At 37.5% G+C, this 24,614-nt stretch overlaps 1 protein-coding gene across 1 annotated transcript in view; it reads right to left on the bottom strand.

Moving 5' to 3' along the window:
• The window catches only part of PIBF1 (progesterone immunomodulatory binding factor 1), a 177,386-nt gene extending 152,828 nt beyond the window's left edge, over positions 1 to 24,558 (bottom strand). Inside the window, exons 1-5 of the mRNA XM_054586420.1 lie at positions 24,215 to 24,558; positions 22,984 to 23,276; positions 12,801 to 12,901; positions 8,440 to 8,638; positions 5,997 to 6,116 (exon numbers count right to left, since the gene is read on the bottom strand). Of these exons, the coding sequence (XP_054442395.1) occupies positions 5,997 to 6,116; positions 8,440 to 8,638; positions 12,801 to 12,901; positions 22,984 to 23,235 (672 nt within the window). The 5' untranslated portion in view covers positions 23,236 to 23,276; positions 24,215 to 24,558. The remainder of the gene's footprint in view (positions 1 to 5,996; positions 6,117 to 8,439; positions 8,639 to 12,800; positions 12,902 to 22,983; positions 23,277 to 24,214) is intronic.
• Positions 24,559 to 24,614: the final 56 nt, after the last annotated feature.

The following is a 24,614-nucleotide window of genomic DNA, read 5'->3' as shown; positions in this document are numbered from 1 at the left end:
ACATTAGTAGATTTCCTAATGTAAATCTACTGAATTACATTAGGAAAAAAAATTTATTTGGTTGGTTTAAGGCAGATGACATGAAATAAGGTTTCTTAATGAATATAAGGTAACTTAATGTAATAGTTTGGCCTCTAAGGTCAAAATGACGAGATTTTCTAAGTAGCCAAAAACTGAAGACGTATATAGATGGGTACATGCTGCCACCATGTGGTAGAAGAGTAAAATTAAGGTCATTTTGGAAAAACAATCTCTGAGAAAAGTGGAGTCTCTTTTCCAAATTCCCAGTCTTAAAACTCAGAGACCCAGAGAACAAAGACCTTAGTTTCTCTTAGTAAACCACTCTGGAATTGTGATAATAGAGAAGATAAAACAGGATAAACACGACTTAGATAGTCACTGAAACTAGAATCAGGAGGCCATTAAGGAAGTGGAGCCCTGCTGCCTGTGCACATCTTAGGCCTCAGTTCCCAGAGCTGCTACTTAGCTGCCCAAGCCGGCTCAGAACATCACGGAGCCATAAACATCCAGGAACAACTGCTACATGGACACAAGTGGGTTCTACCTCTTTCCTTGTAGTTTTCACCTCCCTCCGTTTGCATATTGGGATTAACCAATCCCTAGTAACCTAACCAGCAGTCCTTCATTTGTATGAAGGAATTACTTTTTGGTGGTTTTTGCCTTTACAAACCCTGCCTTTCTTTGTTCTCTAGAGCCCAGTGTAGGTGGTACACGAGCTTGTGACTTTGGGATTACAATCCTTTTGCTCAAATTAATGCTTCTTACTCTGTATGACAGCCTAAACGTTTTTTTTTTTGGTTGACAGTTGGCACTATCATGTCATTTTTCAGGCATCTACATTTGTTTGCTCGTTTAAGTTTCTATGAATTTACTACTTGTTCTATGAAATAGAAGTATCTTCTTATATTTATCCTGAGTTTATCATCTTGTAAGTCAATGCTCACCTTATCTGTATTGTGAATTTTATGAACTTCAATTGCTTTTTTCCAGGCTGTTGGCGTTTATTTGACACATCCTAATCTCCTATGTCCTTAGATAGTAAACTCAGCTCCTCAAATACCAGCTTTTTGTTCCTCACCTCTTAAGTGTATGGCTTTACCAGGAATTCAATAATTATTAATAGGTACAATGATAAGTGCAAACAACAAAAGTTACAAAGTTCAAAACTGTACATTTTGTCCAAAGTGCAGTAGTGTGTTTTATTTTGCTTCTAATATTTTTCTTAATCCTAATATGTCATCATCCATGCCAGTACAAAGCTAAACATGCTGAGAAAAATATTCTCCAATGAAGCTAAGATTCTTTTTAGAGAAAATAAAGGAATTTCAAAGTCAAATATATTACATGCATAGACCTGATTTCCTCTTTCTTCACTTGTACTTAAAACACAATTGTAAGGTGGTTCTACTTCTCACAATGGCCGTGTGAGTTCCCATCTGACCAATCATTCTCTAAATATGACTATAAATTCTGGACATAATATAAAACTACCCGAAGGCACAAGAAAGCGACCAAAACAAGGCAGATCCTGGAGTGGAGTCCATCTGTGTGAGCAAGAAGGGAGCAGCACGGGGTGAGTTCCCGGGTTTTTTTCTTTTCTTTTTTTTTATGGCTTTTAGCCTGAGGGCAGACCAACTCTGTGCCAAGTTGGAAGGATAAAGATGCAAAAGAAAATCCTTCCTCTTTCTAATTTGAAGAATCAGGATACTCAACTGCTCTGAGGAGGGAATTACAGAGATAGCCAAAAAAGAGAACTGAGTCCTGTGGATAATCTCTGCCAAATCTCTGGCAGACCTCGGAACAGAACACTGAAATCTGAGCAGCTGCCTAAAAGACAGAGTATGCTGCTTGAGTACAACTCAACCTGTCTAAAACACGAACTCTCTTTTGACCCTAAGTTCATCTCATCCATTACCTACTCATCATAGCTGACTGAAAATCCATAATTCTAGTTACTCAGTACAAAAGCCTTGGAGTTAATTCGACTCCTATCTTTCTTTTACACTCTCCATCCAGTTCATCAGAAAATCTTATTGGCTCTACTTTTAAAGCATATCCAGGGCCTTTCCAGTTCACACCACTGCCACTGCCGCCACCCTGACCTGAAGCACGGTCACCGTTCACTGACTTTACTAGAACAGCCTCATAACCAGTCTCTCTGCTTCCACACTTAGAGCTCTATAGTTTATTCAAAACACCATTATTTGGGAAATTAAGAAACACTTCTAATATTCTTTGAGGGTCTACTGAGTAGCAGCCAGAACGATCCTTTTACATTATGTCAGATAACATCTTTCCAAAATCCTGTAATCCTTTTCACTTAGGGTTAAATCAAAGTCCTTCTAATGACTGCAACAGACCCATGACCTCTCTGATCTTAAATTTCTCTCCCACTATTCAGCCACTCTGGCTACACTGGCTTCCTACGTGCTCCACAGGCACCACGGAGCCCTCTTGCTTCTGCATTGGATGCTCCCTTTGCCTGAAGTTCTTACTCACGAACTTTGTTGTTTCCCTCCTCTCCAAATCTTTACAAACTAACCTCCTCAATGAGGCCTGCCAAGGACTCCACACAGTTCTGAATACGCTTTCTCCCCTGCGCCACGCAGCACTACTGATTATCCTAATCTATTTTTTCTTTTATCATACTATGTGATTTCCTTATTTATAGTGCTTATGGTTTGTTTCCCTGCATTCCTTTAAAATATAAACTGCATGAGGCCAAAGATCATTGTTATGTTCACTGAGGTATCCCAAGCACCTACAACAATACTTGCCAATAGATGTACAATAAATATTTAATGAATGATTTTCATTCTGATAATAATGACCACATGAGGCAGGTGTTAAATATTATCATTCCAATTTTATGGATGCAGAAGGTGTAAGATTCAGCAGGGTATGGGGAGCAGAGAGGAAAGTTTGTTTTTTTTTTTAAATCTAAGATCATCATGCAGTTGTCAAGTTGCAGCAATGAAGCTTGAACTAATTAATGTCTTTGAATTCTCCAATTAGAGCAGTAAATAATTTAACAAACCATTTCAGAAATTACCCCCCAATATATAATTAAGCAAAAATTCTGTTAATGTTAAACATTAATATTTGTTGTTCACTGCGGGGTCCAGCAGAAGGAAGACCTGTTGTGAGTGTGGTTGGTAGGCCAGGAGACGGACCCTGTGTGCCTTCCTCTGTGGTGATGCAAGTCTCTCTACTCTCAAGGCTCATTAACGGCACTGTGTCCCACATTTTACAATAGTTCGTCTCAACTTTTGCAAACACTTTTAGTATTTTGTTGATTGGAAAGAAAATATAATTAACACATAGTGTTCCTGAGTGTTTTTAATGCACAGATAACTTGGACTTAGAAACAGTTTTGTTTGTGAACCTATAGTCATCACGGTTCCCCAGAGAAACAACCAACAGGCGATCAATATATATGAGAGACTGATCGATCGATTGATTGATTTTACAGAATTGGTTCACATGATTATGGAAACTTGGAGAGCCCAGAATCTGACGGATAGGCTGGCAGTCTGACCGTTGAGGGAAATGCTGCAGCTTGAATCCAAAAGCAGTCTGCTGACAGAATTCCTTCCTGCTCAGGGGAGGTCAGTCTTTACTCTAGTAAAGCCGTCACCTGGTTGGATGAGGCCCCCTACATCATGGAGGATAATCACTTTACTAGGAGTCTACTGATTGAAATGTTAATCTCATCTAAAACTACCTCTCACAGAAACATAAAATAATGTTTAACCAAATATTTGGGTACCATGGCCTAGCCAGTTAACAACAAATTTAACCATCACACGTCCTTTTTTGGGCAGGTCTGTTACTTAAAAGTTTATCAACTCTTAGTTCAAAACATAACCGTGTGTCTTAAACCTTTTCCTGAATTTAATAGCGATATAAACAGAGAACTGAATCACAGTTCAGAAAAATAAGCAATATCTTACCTACCTAATAAAAGGTCTTAGAAATTCTGAGAATATGATCTAGACACAACAGAATTACTTTATATTAAAGCCATCCTTAAAGTTCGGTTCTTGTGTTCCGTCAAGGGCCTAGTACAGGTTAAATCGTCCAACACTGAGAAAAAATATACTAATTATTTTTAAATTAAAGTCAGTGAAGACTTTTTTTTATAAGGCTATACAGAATCCAGCACAAATAATGCTCCTTTTTATTACAAAATCTTTTATTACAAAACCATAAGCATGTAATTCTGTAACAACAATATCACACTCAAGCACACCATATGACATTTTAGGTGAAATGTTCAAATTACAACTATAAATTATTAGACCCATATTATTACCCCGCCAACCACATTCAAGCAGGTGTTACTTCTGCTGGACCCTGTATATCACATGGTAGTGATTAGAAAAATTCTAGAGTTGTAAGCATTTTTTTGCCCAAGGAATCCTTTGTTCAAGAGTAACCCACTCTTAGATTCCCAAATGCTAAAGTAATCAAAAAAGAGGTGATGTGAGCCCTGACTGGTGCAGCTCAGTGGGCTGGGTGTCATCCTGCAAACATGAAGGCTGCCAGTTCGATTCCCAGTCAGGGCAAATGCCTGGGTTACGGGCCAGGTCTCCAGCTGGGGGCATATGACAGGAAACTGCTCAGTTTCTCTAGCACATCAGTGTTTCCCTCCTCTCTTTCTCCCTCCCTTCCCCGCTCTCTAAAAATAAATAAAAGAGGTGATTTGAGATAAACAAGGATAGAAAACTCCTCCTGACTTCTAAAAATAAGAAGTCCTTGAGGGATGCTGAGGTACTACAAGGTATTACAGAACTGTCTCAAAATTTGCCCAACTGCCTTGTCCCTGATAAACTCTGTACTCCAACTACCACCATCCTCCACATTTTACCAAATCAACAGAGATTAAATGATTTGACAAATGTTGTAAAATTAGTAGCCAAACTGAGGCCTTCCTTGTTCTTTATTCTTTTGGCTATACATGCAAATTTTAAAAAAAATTAAAAGCTATCTTTTAAATGCACAAAATAGATTACCGTACAATGTGGCAGGTTAGCAGAAGGAAAAAGTCCAACAATACATAGAAGCGTACGACAGTGTTCATACAGGCCCGTCTACCCCTGGCATCGCTCCTGAGGCCTTCATCCCTCCTATGAGAGGAAGGAAGCCAAGTCTTTATTTTACCTGTAATATTGGCTCTAGATTGATGACAAAAGTCGATTCTGCCCAGCACTAATAGTGCAGCAAATCAGAGCATCAAAATATAAATTAAACTACTTATTTCTGAACAATAGATCTTTTGTAAAAGCCGTCCTTGAAATAGGACACAAAACAAATTTGATATGCAACTTTGCTAAAAATCTGTTTTTATTTTGAAACAGAAACATTGGCAATTTAATGAAATGAATGGAAAAACAGTATTATTTTTTTCCATTTGACTGGACAGGAAACTGAAATGACTTGTTCAAGGTCACACAGATAATGACAGTGTCAAGCTATCATCTAAGATTCTAACTCTAATTTGAACTCTAGAATTTGAACTCTAGAAGGGCAGCCCCTGTCTCCTTTTGTGCTCCCTGCTGCCAGCACCAAGCACAGTGCCAAGCACATCGCTGCAGCCAGTGCTTGGATTGGTGCACATGCTCTGAACGAGCAGTAGGAGAGGTAACTGTTTTTGATGTAGAGGCAAAGTGACCGATATGTAGATAGCAGCTTCCCTCATATATCACAAACAAGGTTAATCTGTAATGAAGGAGTTCACAACAAAATGTTCAACAATGGATTACAGGTCAATATCATGAACTTATCTCGTCAATCTTTAAGATGACTATTTCCAGTCTAACCGCCTTCCCACCATTCATGTAGAATCACAACAGTTAGCATCCTCTAGTCCTATTTCTCTATTTGACTTCTATATTCTTATCACAAATCTTGAGAAAATCCTTAACAGAAAAACTTGGCGCCTCCTGTCGTCACGAGATCAAAATCATACAAACCTCTGTCAATTGTTTCAGTTGGCTTTTGTTTTCAGTTAATTCTTCTGACAGGTTATTCTTTTTCACTTGTAGTTCAGAGATTTCCTTTTTTAGTGGGTCCATTAATTCGTAGAATCGAATCTTTAAAAAAATTAAATTAATGAGCAGGTTTTAAACCCAAATTACAATTAAAATTTGCTAATTTATAGTACTCTCAATCGTTGGTAATAAAAGTAAAATATTTAGGTCATAAGAGAAAAATATTAAGGAGTTTCAGATCATATGCCTGTACAAAAAATTGTGTTTTACTTGCACAAAACTAAAACAAGATATGTTAATTGTCTGACCAGCGCTACTTACATCTTAATGTTCAATTCAGTTCCCTCAAGGCCCAGATTATCTCTAACTCTCCATCCCGACAGTCTCTCTTTCCTCTCTTCTTTCCATCAATACTCCATTTACTACTTACTCCATGTCTCCTATTACTTCTCACTGTACACTATAAGCTTGTTGTTTCCTGAACACATCAAGTGTTCCAGACTTTTGCTTTTGCTGTTTCCTCTGGTAGAAAAGTATGCTTTCACTCCCTTCAGGTCTCTGATCAAATGTCGCCCTCTCCCTGATTCCCCAACCTGATTTAAAATAGCATGCCCACCGGCGGCAGCCCCTAATCTTCACTCTTGCTCTTTTCTCTATAGCATGTATGACAAACGTTCAACATATTTTAATTTACTGTCTGTGTTGCTCCATTAACATGCAAACTCCACGAGGGCAGGAATATTTGGCTGCTTTGTATATTGCTCTATATCCAATGCCTAAATATCTGATGAGCCCACATCCTAGGGTCTTGGTGAAGCCCTACTTACTGCTCCCACTGCAGTGTAAGGGATGATCAGGATGAGTCAGGAATTATCTTTCATATTACTACCTCCAGTCAGTTCAGCTCTCTCTTCCCACCCACAGTTCCCTTTGGGCAATTTGCCTGCCCTAACCTAGTAACCATGTTCCATCTGACAAGTGCCTATAAAACAAAGAAGCCATGAGTAAATTAAGAGAGGGCAATTAGGGACTATCTGAAACACCTTAATATATTGCTGTATTGCAAAAGTCCCATCTTTGTTAAGAAGCAAGTCCTAAGATTAGTCCTCAGTACAATAAATAGTAACAATAACACTGCCTATGAAAACAAAAGATATGACAAACACTAACTAGCCAGAGAGCTAAAATATGTATAATGGACACTAATGGGATACTTGATATCTATTATGGATAAAGCTTCAAGGACAGCACTTAAGATATTTCTTTTGGACAGTACATGTTGGGCAGAAATATTATATTTAAGCTGTTTAAATAAAAAGCTGGACAAAAAAGTAATACGTTTTATAGGAAATCATTAATCTGGAAGGCCTGTCCAAATGAGAACCAAGAGGAGCAATCAACACTCCAACAAAATGATAGGTAATATTTTATCGTTTACTGTGTTTTAGGGACTAAGCTAAGCATGTTACATTCATTATGACTGTTACTCTTCACGATTACATCAATAGAAAGGTGCTATTATTATAATTAACCCTTTTATAAATGAAAAAATTCAAGCCTCTTCCGATGAAATGATGTCTATCTATCATAAACCAGCAGTTCTCAATGTGTAGTGTGGGGGCCCTGGATCCCCACCCCGCACTCTGAGACCCTTCCAGGGAATTCATAAGATCAAAACTATTTTCCTAGTAATAGCAAGATTTTTGCCTGTTTTGTTCTCATTCTCTTAAGCCTGTTCAAGGGTGTCTGTTAGTGGCCACATGACACGTGAAGATATCAACGCCCTTAAGTCTAATGGAACATGTGCTTATGTAGTCTTGTGTTTTACTCCATTTTAATTTCTAATATGGTAAATATTAATAGATATAGCCCATATATACATAAGCCCTTTGGGGCCTTCAGTAACTTTTAAGAGTATAAAGGGATGCTGACACCAAAACATTTGCAACTATTGCCATATATCAATCTCTCGTGTAGATTTGTGTGACCAACGCTGTGCTTGAGATCCTGAACGAGATCTATAAAAATCTCCCTCACTTGACACCTTTATAATCACACCAACCCTGCTCTCCTCTACTATCCCTAACCCCCCAGCAACCACTAACCAGTGTTTAATGTCTATAGTTTTTCATGCTCACAATGTTACAGACCACCAGTTTATGACAGATTATTTCATTACCGTATACTATGCAGCTGATAGTGTCAGATCTCTGTTTATTGCTTGCTTGCCTTTGGAGGTCAATGGTTAAGACCCTTTAAAATTAGGTGGTCTGAACACCATTCTCCACCTTCAGATGAGGGCCATAGAATAATTGGGTATTTCAGAAATTATAGATACAACATAAATGGCAAATTTTAGTCTGAAAGTACCTGTAATTTTGTTTTTTGGTTTGTTTGTTTGTTTTTTTAATGACAAGACACTTACAGATACATATTCAGGAATAGAAAGCTGATCTTCAGGAAAACCTTTTAGTTTCATATATTGCTCTTCTGTCAACTCAAAGTCACGCAGGTTTCGACGAATATCTCCCGCTTTCTCTCTCAGCTGACGATTTGTCTCTTCCAGTTGTTTCTGTCTCAATAAAATAGTTTCCATTTCTTGTTTCATTAGTTCTTGATATTTTCTGTGGACAGAAATTGCGGCAAGCTGAAAAAACTTCTCAAGATTCAACTTTCTCAAAGTCACCTTTTTATAGTACCATAAAATTAGAAAAGGAGAAGCTCGAATTATATATTTGTCTCTAGCTAAACTCTTATTTCCTTAACCAATTAAACATGACATGACAACTCTATACTAATCACTAAATGTGCAGTCATATAAATTATTAAATATGAAGTTAAAATTCTTAAAGAATAATTAAAAAAATTAAAATTATAATGAAAGGGGGTGGGTGGAGGTGGAACAGGGTATGATGGGGTAAATGGTCATAGAAAAAAATTAAACTTGTAAAATTACACATTTCTTCTGCTTAGAGTTTAAGTATTATACATCTCTTCCGGATCCTACTCATTAAAGTACTTTTCATTTTTCTGTCTAGATACTAAAAGGTATATCTCTAGGATGGCAGCACTGAACCACAATGAGGTAATGAAAACAGTAATACGCACATAGTCATCATTCTCAAAGAATACATACAGAAGACACTGCTACTTTCAGTAGCCAACCCAAAGATTTTGAGCAGGAGGGGGCCATCTGATTTTTTCCCTCCCTGTTAATCACTCCATCAACATCAAACATGCTGTTATTTCTCCTATCTTAAAACAAATGAACAAGTAAAAACCCCAACTTTTGACCCCATTACAATGCCTCCTTTGTTTGCTCTCCCATGAAACAAAACTTCTCAAAAGTTGTCTATACACACTGCCTCCAAAGCTTTTTTTTTTCATACCAAAATCACAGATTATTTTAAGTTCATATTTTGGAAAAATTCTAAACAACATCTTGTACCAGTTTCCATTTTAAATATAAGATTACAGCTTGCACATAATACCTGGCTTCTGGTTATTACTTTCTATACTATATTTTTAAAATTTTTAAAAATTTTTTCAATTGCAGTTGACATACAGCATTATATTAGTTTCAGGTGTACAACATAGTGATTAGGTATTTGTGTAACTTACAAAGTGATCACCCTGATAAGTCTAGTACTCATCTGACACCATACATACTTATTATAATATTATTGAATATATTCCTTATGCTTTACTTTAAATTCTAAATGATAGCCTTGCCAATAAATAAGTGGAACAACAACTCCATGCTCCTCTCTTTTAAAAGGAAAATCAATTAAAATAATAATAATAATAATAATAATAGCCCTAGCCTGGTAGCTCAGTTGGAGTGTCATCCTGATGATCCCAGGTTATGGGTTTGATCTCTGGTGAGGGCACACACAAAAAACCACCAATGAATGCATATATAAGTGGGGCAGTAACTTGATGTTTCTCTCTCTCTAAAAAAAACAATAAAAAAATTTTAAATGATAGTTTTGCTAGGTAATCTTGGTTGTAGGTCATTCTCATCACTTTGAACATTTCATGCCAATCCCTTTACCCTGCAAAGTTTCTGTTGAGCAATCAGCTGACAGTCTTACGGGAGCGCCTTTGTAGATAACTGTTTTCCTCTTCCTGCTTACGGTGTTTAAACTTTGGTATTTTAATTATGATGTGTCTTGGTGTAGGACTCTTTGGGTTCATTTTGTTTGGGACTCCGCACTTCCTGGACTTGTATGTCTATTTCCTTTGCCAGGTTAGGGAACTTTTCAGTCATTATTTCTTCAAATAGGTTTTGAATTCTTTGCTTTCTTTTCTCTTTCTGGTAGCCCTGTGACGTGAATGTTGGTATGCTTGATGTTGTCCCAGAGGCCCCTTAAGCTACCCTCAGTTTTTTTTCTTTTTGCTGTTCCAATTGGGTGTTTTTTCCTACCTTCTCTTCCAAATTGCTGATTTGATACTTTGCTTCATTTAATCTACTGTTTATTCCCTCTACTGTATTCTTCATTTCTGACTGGTAACTTTTTACATTTTCTATTCCCTTTTTTGTTTTTCCTACCTCTTTGTTAAAGTTCTGAGTTCACTGAGCATCCCTAGAACCAGTATTTTGAACTCTGCATTTGGTAGATTACTTGTGTCCATTTTATTTAGTTTTTTTTTCTGGAGTTTTGTCCAGTCCTTTCATTTGGGACATGTTTCTTTATCTCCTCATTTTGGCTGCCCTTTTATTTTTATTTTTTTATTATTTTTTAATCTATTAGGTAGAACTGCTATATCTTCTGGTCTTGGTAGAGTTGCTTTATGTAGTAGGTGTCCTGTTTGACCAAGTGGCACAGTCTCCCTGGTCACCCGAGCCAGGTGCTCCACATGGTCCCTTGTGCGGGTTGTACATGCCCTCCTACTATAGTTGAACCTTGACCACTGTTGGCATATCAACAGGAGGAACTGACTCTTAGGCAGACTGGCAATGAAACTGGTTGTGGCTATAGCAGACAATCTGTTGTGCAGAGGCTGACCCCATGGAGCAGAGTTTGCTTTGGTGGGGCTCTGGTGCCTGTTGACTCTGCCCCTTGAGTGTGTTGTTTGTGGAGGTGGTTTGGTGGTGCTCTGGTACACGGGTTCCAGGACTTCTTGGGAGAGCTCTGGTGCAGGCCAATGGCAGCCACTGCCTTTGCTCTGCTGGAGTACCTGGTCCTCTCCTCTGAATATAGGTTTGCTTCCATGGGGAATTAATCTACTCTCATGACTTAAATACTGTTCGTATCCTAATAACTCCCACATTTTTATCTCTAGACCAGACTCTTCATACAACTCCACATGGATTTCAAATCAGACAACTCTAACTTAAGATGTCCAAAATGAACTCCTGCTCTTCACTCGCAAACCTATTCCACTGCAGTTTTTATTGGTTGGCAGCAACTCCATCCTTTCATTTATTCAGGTCAAAGATGCTGACATAATCCTAGGCTCCTCTTTTTCTCTTAAACCCCACATCTAATCCATTAGAACTTCCTATCAGCTTTGCCTTCAATATATTCAGAATCCATATACATTTTATTCCCATCGGTGATGAAGGGAGGGGATTATTTGAATAGCGTCCTAATTGTACTTTAGCATCATTCAGTCTGAAGAATGTTTAAAGAATTAGAAAAGGAGACCTATTACCGAATGCAGTAATTGTCAAAGTGTTACCCTGAACCAGGATTAGCATCAGCATCACCTGGGAACTTGGTAGAAATGCAAATTTGCAGGACGCCAACCCAAATCAGAACCGGAGGGTGGGACCGAACTATCTTTTCTACCAAGACTTCCAGGAGGTTCTGATGCATGCTAAAGTTTGAAAGCCACTAATCTAAAATAGTAGTGACTAATTAATTTGGTCAGATAACTGTTTTAAATATCAGTTAAATAGTGAAGTGTTATAAAGTGAAAAGATACCTACTTTACACACATATCTCTCAGTAAATAGAGAAATAAACATTCATCTGTTAATTTTTTTACATAGATTCCAGATTTTTATAAAAAACATGGACATATGTTTTGTGTGTGTGTGTGCGCGCACGTGTGTGTAAATCACTGTTCATAATTTCCAAGTTCAACTTTAGAGTGGCGGGCCTTAAAAAACACTTGGGAAGAAATGTGAGAATATTTTTTATGCATTTATTTAATTTTTGCCCCCCCAATCTCTAAGTATATTTTGCTTACACTGAATTTGATGATTTTTTAAGTCACTCCTTTTTATTGAATCTTTCCAAGAATTCATTAATGGTAGTTTTCATAAAAATGACACATCTTTTTTGTGTTGATATTTGTTTACCTAATTTTAATTAAGTTATATAAGTATAGTAAGTAAAAGTGGTATAGGCATATTTGTGAGTAAACATGAGATTCTCGATTAAGCACATAACTGAGCTGGAGAACGTGTGCAGGCAAACAGAAGGCACTTCATGTCAGCAGTGTTCAAAGGGCCATGAAAATCAATCAGTATGGTTTGCAAAGCAAATGGAAAAAAGGTCATTCGAGACAGCAGGTTAAGTAGTGGTCAGCTTAGAGAGCTCCTATTGTCATTTATGGTTCACTCACATGGGCAGTGTTTGTTGACTAAATGTTGAATTTTGACTTTTTGTATTTGTGGAATGTATCAAGTAACCTACTTTTTTGTTGGTCTGGATGTAAAAACTGTTACCATTTTTGATCTAAAATTTCTCTACTTTAGCTTATAACACATGCATTAACAGGTAATGCCATTACTTTTAACTACTAAACAGATATTGATGCTTTTTAAAAACTTACCTGGCATCTTTCTGCTGAAAAGTCAATTGGCTGTCTAATCTCAATGTTAGTAGCTGCTTCTGATGAAGTGCATCATTAAGCTTCTCCTCCAATTCTTCAATCTTAATAAAGAAGAAAAGGTAAATTATCTGGTTAATTTTAAAATTTATTATTAAAAACCACTTAAAAGAAATAGGATTTTAAATGGATAGAGGTTTTCTTTTTTGAATCCTTACTCAAGGATAGGTAAGTTTATTAATCTTAGAGAGGAGAGGGAGAGAGAAACATTGATCAGTTGTCTCCCTTACGTGCCCTAACTAAGGATTTAACCTGCAACTTAGGTACGTGCCCTGACCAGGAACTGAACCCATAACCTTTTGGTGTACAGGACGATGCTCCAACCAAACCCCCTAGCAAGGGTTAAATGAATAGAGGTTTTCTTTTTCTTTTGGCAGTGGTTGTGTTCACAAACTACAATCTGTTCATACAAATGATTTTTAAACAGTGGTTGAAACTGCTGTCTCATATATATATATTTTTTTTTTGGACAGGCTGTCATTAGACTATTTTTTCCCCTTAACCCACACTTACTGAGAAGCCAATTGACAACTGGGATTTTATGTTGGTGTCTCACCCAGGTAATTATTTCCAGGCCAGACACTTCATTTATATTTTATATCCATATATCTGACCACTACACATCTTCAATTGACTAATCTAAACGTCCAAAATGAAACTAGTCATCAATCTTGCCTAGTCTTATATTACTTGCATTTCCTTATTCTCAAAAAAAAAAAAAAAAAAAGCCATGTTTGATATGGTAAGTTTTCTCTCCTTATTCTGATCAAACACCTTCTTTTTTTTTTTTTTTTGGATGTTTTCTTCATAAGTAGCTGTCAAAACTGTACCATCCTCTCTAATACCCACTGACAAGTCTTCAGTCAGTCCCCAGTCAACCTGGGCTGATTACAATGGTTTTCCCACTGGTTTCCCTGACTCCAGTTTTATCAACCTCCAAACCTGTCTTCCTTTATTTTGTTTAATACATTTTCAAAATGCTATCAAAGGTTTATTTCCCCATTTTTTTAATTTATATTTAAATTTTTGATTTTACAGAGAGGGGAAGGGAGGGAGGGAGAGGAACATTGTATGTGTCCTGGCCTGGGACTGAACTGTACCAGGCATATGCCTTGACCAGGAATCAAACTGGCAACCTTGCAGTTTGAGGGACACTGCCAACCAGCTGAGCCACACCAGCTGGGGCTCATTTTAAATTCTTCAGAAGACCCTGTCTTCACAATAATTTCCAAATTTCATGGCATAATTTTTTTGGCCTTGCCAATCATTCCTCTTATTAGTAGCTTAAAAGGAAATACTGTTCCAGCCAAAATAAGAGCTTGCTATTCTCCAAATATGCTGTACTTTCTCTCGAGCCTCTATGAATTTGGATTTTGGAAATTTAGAAAATTCTTTAGTCTCTCCCTGTCAACCAAACAGCTCTTGTTCACGTTTTAAAATAAATCAGTTTTTAACTGCCAATCCTTAATACCTTGCTTCATCAACTTCTTTCTCACTACTGAATCATTCCTATTATTAACCAAACATGTTCTATCTTCCACTAAAAAAAGAACAAACAACCTCCCTTGATGACACCACTTCCTTTGCTATGGTAACATTTCTGTGCTCATCATCACAGCGTATGGTTTTCGTCCCCTATTATTCCAGTAAAACTACTCTTGTCCAAGTTATGAATCAGCTCCATAGTGCCCAGTCCAATGACTATTTGTGTGTACTTATCTCACTTGACAGCATGATTTGACTGAGTTGATGCTCCACCCTCTTTTGGCTTCCATGGTACTACTCTTTGTTTTCCTCCTAAATCAATGTACACTCTCAACTTCCTTTGGAAGCCCTCTGCTCTCCCTAGGTAATGTTATCCAATTCCATGATGTTAGGTCCATCTATATGCTGACGCATGCACACACACTCACACATCTAGTCACGGACTCTTCCCTAAACTCCAATTTGTTAGAGTAGATAGTCAGGGAACACCGGGGAGTCTCCCCCATTGGCCAGGATGGCACAGGGGGAGGTTCTTGCACTGAGTACACCAAGAGCTAGAGAGATGAATAGGTAAGGCCTCGTGTACTCTGAAAGCTAGTGAGATAATTGGACAGAAAAAGAAAGCCCTGCTCTCCCTATCCCTATTAGAACTGTGGGCTTGAGCAGGAAGGAGAATGGTCTTTGAGACAGGAGTTTGCCCTTCTCCCAGGTCGGCACCTAAATAAGCCTCTTTCCTCTTGCACCAGTACCTGTGTCTCAAGTTCGTTTTTTGTCACCACAGGGAGTTGAACTCACTTTGCTTGGTTTCAAATTGACAACTCCATTTAGGAGTCTAACAGGAACCTAAAGTTTAACATGCTCAAAACAGAATTTGTATTTTACCTCCCAGATCAGTTTTCTTCCAGCCTTTGATTTCTCAGTAAATGGCATTAGGTGATAAAACTAAAAACTTAGGAGTCTTACATAAAGCAATAGCCTAATAACTATCTTTTGCTTCTACTTTATCTGCCCCTAGTTCATTACTTCAGTGCTATTTTGAATACAAAAATCAGGATATATAACTCCAATTGCCTAAAATCTGCCAATGGCTTCTCTAACTATATAGGATAAAATAAAGCAACAGTTAAATAACAATGGTGATGGCCCATATGCAGCCCATGTCCTATTTCTGTAGAGCCCATGAGCTGAGAATGGGTTTTAAACTTGTAAAGTGTTATTTAAAAAAAAAAAAAAAAAGATATGTGATAGACCATATGTGACATGCAAAGCAGAAAGTATTTACTTTCTGGCCCTTTACAGAAGAAGTTTGCTGACTCCTTATCTAAAGTAACCATTGCTAAGTGATGCTATGCGACATGACTTTGATGATGCTGTTTAATTTTTTTTGATCATGTCTTTCACTTGAATATCAGCTTCATAAATACAGGACTGTCATATTCATTGCTACAGTCCCAGCAACAAGTCTCAATAAATACTTTAAATCAATAAATATAACCACATTCCTCATAATTACTATTTTTCAGATCAAGAAAACTGCTACTCAAAGGACAAAAAACTTTTTTCCCTGGTTACAACATCTACAGTTTCAACTGACTTCTAAATTAAGTCCTTTACGTCAAAGAGAATCAAGCTGGGGAGATGCACCTCTTTATTTCCCAAGCACTAAGGAACCCACAGATCTCTCTAAGAATCAGAGAGTTTTTGGCATTTAGAAACTGATGGGGAAGAAAAGAGAAAAGGAAGGGATTAAAGAAGTGGTGTAAGGAAAGGGATTTAGACAGCAACGGAAGGGTTTAAGTGTAAAGCAAACAATTCTCTGATATCAAGAAGTTTGGCCTAAGCAGGTACCCTTCTAAGTTCTAGGTTAGCAAGGGCTGAGTGAAGTGGAAATCAGTACTCTTACATTTCCTTGGACCTATCTGTTCCTGATTTTAGTCACTGAGAAACCAAATCAGCAAGGATCAAGGCATTCATTGTGATGTATTATAATAAACTGTAGTATTAGTAATAAACTATAATACACATAAACATTCTATTGGTGCCACACTGGTGTAGAAAGATGTTAAAGAGTGTCATATACGTATTTCCTAACTAAAAAAGGCCTTGATGAATAAAGAAACCACTTACATATCTCCCCCAAATCAAGTCTTCCCTTCTTTCTAACATTACTCTGATTTTTATTAGTGACAACAACGTTCCAGTTAAAAACTTAAATTTTCCAGTTTGCCATCCCTTCTGGTGAGGGGTGGCTATGTTACATAGTTCTAGTCAATCGTGGTCACAGGATCGAACTTCTGAGAAAGCTCTTTCAGGGATACTGACTCATTTGTCACGTACCCCATTATCCAATTATCATTCTCCTTATTTTTGCCTGTAACAAAAATAATACAAGAGGTACACCAGCTATCTGTGATTTTGAGGTGAAAACTCCATGATAACAACAGGTATGAAGAAGGTTAAAAGGAGCCTGGGTTTCTAATGATACTAAAGAGTAACCTTACCGGATCAAAATGGCTTATTTTCAGATTCCTGTCATACCAGAGATACGAAATCTTTACCTTGTTTAACCTACGGTTTCCACATCTCTGTTACAAGGCAGCCACCATCTTTCAAGTTTCTGATTTAAAAGCTGAGTTTAATCCCTGAAACACTGGACAGCAGGTTCAATCTTTTTCCACAACAGAAATAACTATAACATTCAAAGTATTTGGCCATTCATGACAACTAGAGTGCTTTTGATAACAAGAAGTCCAGTATCTTAAAATCAGGTCATTTATAACGTGAAGAGCAAGAACAGGTTTTATTCAGCAGAACCTACCTTCCCTGTTACTTTCCTGCCGCTACAGTCTAGGGAGAGAAATTTAGTTTTTTGGGATGCTAGAATGTGAAATATTCATCTTTGTATCCCCAAGGATCACTGCACTGGTAAGCTTTAGAGAATAAATTAAATGGCTAAAAATACTGTTCTTTCATTGATCTCCAACTCACACTTTCTCAAATTTTACATCTCTGAAAGTGGAATGCATCTTATGGTCTAAAACACATAGTGGCTTAACGTCGTAGTTTTTAAACTTAGCGATACATGCAATGATCCATTTACAATCAAGGTGCCTTGGATTGGATGGATTAAGGAAGACTATCTCTTACCATGTGATATTCTTTCATATATGTCACAGTCAACATCTTACCTCCAAGGGGTTTCAAACTAAGCAGAATAATGCTAGTACTCATACAATAAACAAAACAACAACAACAAAAAAACCCACATGAGAATGTAGAGTAAGGCAGCTATTCTGGAAAACAGTTTAACAGTACACTTAGTTAAACTAAGTACACTTATATATACTAAGTATATATATATATATATATAGCATTTGAGCCAGAAATTTTACTCCTGATTATATATGTCAATGAAATGTTCACACAGAAGAGAAATGTCTACAGAAGGCCAATGCTGCATGTGGTGGCAAAGAGTCAGAGGTGACCTGGGGGCCTATCACTGTGGGAGTAGATGGGTAAGTTGGTGGATAGAATTATGTGGAAGTTAGAGGAGATATACACAAAGTAATATAAGTGATTTAAAAACAGGGCTGTCGGGCCAGATGGTTTCACAGGAGAATGTCACAAAACAGTCAAGGAAGCGCTAACCCCTGTCCTTCTCAGACTATTCCAAAAAATCCAAGATGAGGGAAGACTCCCAGACTCTTTTTATGAGGCCAGCATCACCCTGATCCCAAAACCAGAAAAAGACCCTACAAAGAAAGAAAACTACAGGCCAATATCGCTGATGAACATAGATGCTAAAATCCTCAACAAAATATTGGCAAACTGCATCCAGCAATACATTCAAAAGATCATCCACCATGATCAAGTGGGATTCATCCCAGGGATGCAGGGATGGTTCAACATACACAAATCAATAAATGTAATACATCACATAAACAAAAGGAAAGACGAAAACCAAATGATCATCTCGATAGATGCAGAAAAAGCATTCGATAAGGTACAGCACCCATTTATAATAAAAACACTCAGCAAAATGGGAATAAAGAGGGCATTCCTCAACGTAATAAAGGCCATATATGAAAAACCTACAGCCAACATCATACTCAATGGGCAAAAACTAAAAGCTTTCCCACTAAGATTGGGAACAAGATAAGGATGTCTGCTTTCATTACTTCTATTCAACATAGTATTGGAAGTCCTAGCCACAGCAGTCAGACAAGAAAAAAAAAAAAGGGCATCCAAATTGGAAAGGAGGAAGTAAAGCTATCATTGTTTGCAGATGACATGAAAATGTAAATAGAAAACCCTGTAGACTCCACCAAAAAAACTACTCAACCCAATAAGTGAATTTGGCAAAACAGCAGGATACAAAGTCAATATTCAGAAATCAAAGGCATTTTTGTACATCAGCAATGAAACAGAAGAAGAAATCAGAAAAAAAATAAATTAAGCCAAGGAGGTAAAAAACCTGCATGCAGAAAACTATACAACATTGAAAAAAGAAATTAAGGAAGACACAAATATATGGAAGCATATACCGTGCTCATGGATTGGAAGAATTAATATTATCAAAATGTCCATACTACCCAAAGCAATTTATAGATTCAATGCAATCCCTATTAAATACCAATAACATATTTCACAGATATAGAACAGACATTTCAAAAATTTATGTGGAACCATAAACAACCCCAAATAGCGGCAGAAATTTTGAGAAAGAAAAACAAAGTAGGAGGGATCACAATACCGGACATCAAACTATATTACAAAGTCACTGTAATCAAAACAACCTGGTACTGGCACAAGAACAGACCCATAGACCAGTGGAACAGAATAGAAAGCCCAGAAATAAACTCATGTCTCTATGGTCAATTAATATTTGACAAAGGGGGCAGAAGCATAAATTGGAGTAAAAATAGCCTCTTCCACAAATGGTGTTGGGAGAGCTGGACAGCTACATGCAAAAAATTGAAATTGGATCACCAACTGACACCATACATAAAAATAAACTCAAGATGGATAAAAGACTTAAATATAAGTCGCAACACCATAAAAGTCCTAGAGAACATTGGCAGGAAATTCTCAGATATCCCACACAGCAATATTTTCACCAATATGTCCCCTAAAGCAAGGGACATAAAGGAAAGAATAAACAAGTGGGATCTCATCAAAATAAGAAGCTTCTGCACTGCTAAAGAAAACATCAGCAAAATGAAAAGGGAGTCAACCATATGGGAAATTATATTTGCCAATGATACATCAGATAGAGGTTTGATCTTCAAAATACATAAAGAACTCACACGACTCCACTCCAAGAAGACAAGCAATCCAATTAAAAAATGGGCAAAGGACCTGGGCAGACACTTCTCCAAGGAAGAGATGCAGAGGGCTCAGAGACATGTGAAAGGATGCTCAGCATCACTAGCCATCAGAGAAATGCAAATTAAAACTACAATGAGATACCACTTCTCACCAGTCAGAATGGCCATCATAAACAGATCAACAAACAACGGGTGCTGGCGAGGCTGTGGAGAAAAGGGAACCCTAGTGCACTGTTGGTGGGAATGCAGACTGGTGCAGCCACTGTGAAAAAGTTTGGAATTTTCTCAAAATTTAAAAAATGGAACTTCCTTTTGACCCAGCGATTCCCCTACTGGGATTATACCCTAAGAATCCCAAAACACCAATTCAAAAGAACCTATGCAGCCCAATGTTCATAGCAGTACAATTTACGATAGCCAAGTGCTAGAAGCAACCTAAGTACCCATCGTTAAATGAGTGGATCAAAAAACTATGGTACATTTACACAATGGAGTACTACACAGCAGAAAGAAAGAGCTACTACCCTTCGCAATAGCATGGATGGAACTAGAGAGCATTATGCTAAGTGAAATAAGCCAGGGGGCAAAAGACAAATGCCATATGATCTCGCCTATATGTGGAACCTAACCAACAAAACAAACAAGCAAGGAAAATATAACCAGCAACATTGAAAGAAAAAAGAAACCAACAGAATCAAGAGGGAAGTGGGGGGGGAGGAAAGAGAAGGGTCAAATCAAGGACCATATATAAAGGACCCATAGACAAAGCCAAAGTGGGAAAGGATTGAGGGAGGAAAGTGGGGGAGGGGAGCAGGGGGAAGTGGTGGTGGGAAGGTGGAGACAAATGTATTTAAAAAAAATTAAAAAAATAAAATAAAAAAATAAAAATAGGGCTGAACAGAAAACAACTATATAAGATGAAATCTAAAACAAAACATGCAATTTACATTTATGTAAAGGAAAAATAAGATACCTATTTTCAAAAATAAATAAAAAAAATTAAAATAGCTGCATAGAGATGAGGAATGGAACTGAGCTATGGGAATAAAAGGAATAAACATACAAAATAAAAAGTGACCTTGCAAGAATCAATTAATATGATTAATTTTCTTCTACATTTGCAGTCCAAGTAAAAGACCACAACAATAAAATAGCCGAACTATGCACCATGGGTACAAAAATAATACAGTGCTGAATAAAGGTAGCCACTACCATTATCTTTTTATTATATACCAGGCATAAGAACTTACGTGTATTGATTAATTTAATTCCTCTCAACAACTCTATTTAGTAAATACTGCTATTATTCTTATTTCCCAGGAAATCAGGTAACAAAAAAAGTTGAGAAATTTTCCTAAAGTAACAAGTAGGGCTGAAATTCAAACCCAAATTGTGTTTATCTGGAACTGTAGCTCTAATCTGATACACTAGAGAGCCTATCATTTCTATAATGAAAAGACTGTACTTTAAAAAGAAGCCATTTACAACCCAGCACAATCCAAGTTGAAAACAATTTTTAAAATGGCCTTCAAAACCCCGTAAGTCTGGATAGGACACTTAATAAAATATTTTTTGACTGGGTGAGTGGATTAATGAATGGGAGACTTACCTCAGGCTTCTTCAGTAAGTAGCGTAAGTGGAGATCCTGAGGGGTGAGGATATGTGAGGCAGTAGAATTGCAGAAGCCCATTTGAGGAGTGAAGACATTATGAGTAAAGGACTAGAAATAGGAAACTCCTGGATACACTGATAAAACACCAAGTGACCTAGTGTGGGTGCGTAACTGTGTAGAGAACCTAAGTGTTAAGAGATCCACTTGGGTAAGGTATGCGCTTTATTCAAACTTCTTGATATGCATCCTGCCTTGCTTCATCACTTCAATCTGAATGGCCTCATTATCTATTAGTCATGTGTAGCTCTGCCTCATCAAGAGCAAAATGGGGTTCATTTCCTCACTTAAGAAATAGTTCAGCACATATTATGTGCCAGAAACTGATCTAAGTACTGGAGATAACAACAGTGAATACAAAGAGGTCCCTGGTCCTCATGAACATCACAGTCTATTAAGAGAGAAAAATACCAAAGCAACAAACAGAGTTAGGTAGCCTTATGAGCATATACATAAGACACAAAACATAAAGGGGGGAGGGTTTAAAGTGAGCATATTATTTTAGTTGATAACTGCAACAGTAACTAGTATTTACACTGTGCTTACTAAATATCAGGCACTTGTCTAACTTATTCTATTGATTCATTTAAGATGATTGCTCATGAACACCCCCCCCTCATCCCAAAGCACCTGTATTCTCAAAGAGTTACGAGGCTTAAACATAATAATATATGAAAAGTGACTAGTACAGGATAAGCATTCCATAGATTTTAGTTATTAATACTAAAATTGCCTAAACTATTTCTTTACTTCATCAAGACTTGCAGTTTAGGATGCCTTATTTTCCTAGGTGCAATGGGCAAAATACTGAAGTACACTAGTATACATAGGCAAGGACTAAAATTGTAGACTGAATTAGCAAGAGAGAAGGTATAACTGAAACAACAGAGTGGGAGGGGAATGTAGGAAGACATGGGATAAAGAGCAAAGGCGGAGGGTTTGCCATTAGAAAGAAAAGATTTTTCTCAGGACAGAAGTAGTAGAGTTAAGACATGTCTCTTGTTTTTCCGAAATCACGATAAATTTCTTATAGCTAGTGACAACTTTACGAGGTCTTACATACAATACTGTGTAATTGTAAATAACCACACAAAGCAGAGAAACAAGGACCAGGATATCCCTTCTTATTTGGCAAATACCACTTGTTAAAAGACTATGGCACTTGAATTTGTACTTGGTACTACGTCATGGTAATTATCAACTTGAAAGACATATATAGTAAATACTACATAGAAAGACACCAAAGAAAACAAATCTCCAAGGCAGAGAATTATACAAGTTCAATAATTATGATCTTGATTCTTTCCTACCAAACTAGTTACATCAGGATTAGTTCTTGATGAAGCAGAAAACTAGACTAGAAACAAAAACCTAAGAAAATATACCTCATACATGCTAGATTTAAGAAATTTGAGTCTACAGAAGTGACTCATCCCTGTCCTTTTAAGTCATCCTTTCTTTCAGTACTTTTGATACACAGAAGTATTATTCACATACGCTCCCTTCTAAAATCAGTTTTTAAAAGTTATGCAAAAAATACAATTATCTCAAGTTCAAATTATATATATAAATATTTAATTCTTATTTATATGCAGCTTGAAGACAATAAATCAATTAGATAACAAAAATTTACACCTAATCTTACCTTTGTAAGATAATCTACTTTCAAATTGTCGATCATCATATTTTTCTGGGATAGCTCTATTTTCAGTAACTGAATATTATGAAGTAGTTCTTTCCGTTCAATTAGCTGCTTAGTGATTTTGATTTTACCATCTCGCTCTTCTGATGAGGAAATGTCATCTGTAGGAACAGTTGTTTCTAAACTAATATCTTCAGATTCCAGAGAGCTAGAGACGTTTATTTTTTTTGATGCCTTGGCAATTTTTTGAGACATTCTTATGGGTCAGTTTTCTTCTCCAATTCTATTTCAATTTTCTGTAAGTTAAAAAATATTAATTTAAATGACTCAAACATTCTCTTTGGAAAGCATAAAGTATATTAAAGAGATACTAAGGATTCCCTAAGTAATTATTAGGCAAATCTAAAGACTAAATCTAGGACAGATTAGTAAATTACTGCTCAGAGCAAACGTATTAAATCAAACTCATTAACTCCTACTATGAACTCAAGCACTTGGATGAATAAGAAACCCAGTTTTTTTTGGGGGGGGCAGGAATCTTACTTGGAGGAAACAAATTAAAGAAAGGATAAAGCTCTAATGCCACTAATAAAAACAGCACATGTTCAATGTAAGAAATCACTTCTGAGTTGGTCAAGGGAAGATTATAGAGATAGAACTTGGATTTGGGGAGAAACAGTAGAAAGGGAAAAGCATGCGGGTGTTAAGGCTGGTATAGAGGTGGTGGGAGTGTAAAACGACAGCGGAAGATAGTGGTTGTTAGGCTGGGGCCAAGTCTTTGTGAATGAGAATAGTGACTCCCTCATTCCCCGCCCCCCAACAAAAAGAACCCCCCACACGTCCCTTAATAATCAAGGGTGCGGAGGGCCTTGAATCAAATGTGTTCGAAATTTATTCTGCAGGCAATGAGGCATCAGTGAAGATATTTTAAAAAGGGAGGCAGTGACATAACCCTTTTTATAGGCTCGCAGATTGCAGCATGAAAACGAGAAGGTAAAAAAGAAAAGCTCAAGAATTCTAAATCGAACGTTTTACCCCTTCAAAAGAATTTCTGCAACTCCTGTTTTAGTACAACACGATATCATGAATTATTTACGGTATTGCAAATATCAGCGTTTCCAAAAGGAACGATGTGTATTGAGGTGAAACGGCAAGAACTTTAGCTGGATCGGCTTCCCCCCTTTTTAAAGGGCAAAGGGTAAAAGTAGGTGGAATCAAAGACAGGCAACATCACCTGGAATACAAAGGATCAGGGGCAGAGGATGGCCACACGTGAGAGGCGAAGAATAAAATCCAAACTTGGCAGCATCGGAGGATTCCTTGCCCCAGGCGTGAAAGGAAGGGATAGCTGAGAGCTACCTTGAAAGCTTCAATTACTCCACGTCGCAGGGTGGACCAGCCGCCACTGCCAATATTTCAAGGAGCTGAAGACATCTTCAGGCTACAGCTCAGGTTGCAGCCCCTCAATAACGAATCTCAGGCCCGGGACCGTTAGGAACGGTAACCAGGACAACCATTTCAGCGCCCGGAGGAGGCCAGTGGAAGCGGCAGCGTGCAGACTTTCCAGAGCCGGAACTTAGCCCCGATCCGCCCCGGCGCGGAGAGCGATGCATCTTGGGAGCTGGAGTTCAGAG

This window comes from Pteronotus mesoamericanus, unplaced genomic scaffold (genome assembly GCF_021234165.1).
Source record: "Pteronotus mesoamericanus isolate MK-2021 breed Mesoamerican mustached bat unplaced genomic scaffold, CSHL_Meso_final contig_94, whole genome shotgun sequence".
NCBI lineage: Eukaryota > Metazoa > Chordata > Mammalia > Chiroptera > Mormoopidae > Pteronotus > Pteronotus mesoamericanus.
The sequence above is the reverse complement of the archived record's forward strand: the minus strand, read 5'-3'. Positions and strand labels throughout refer to the sequence as shown.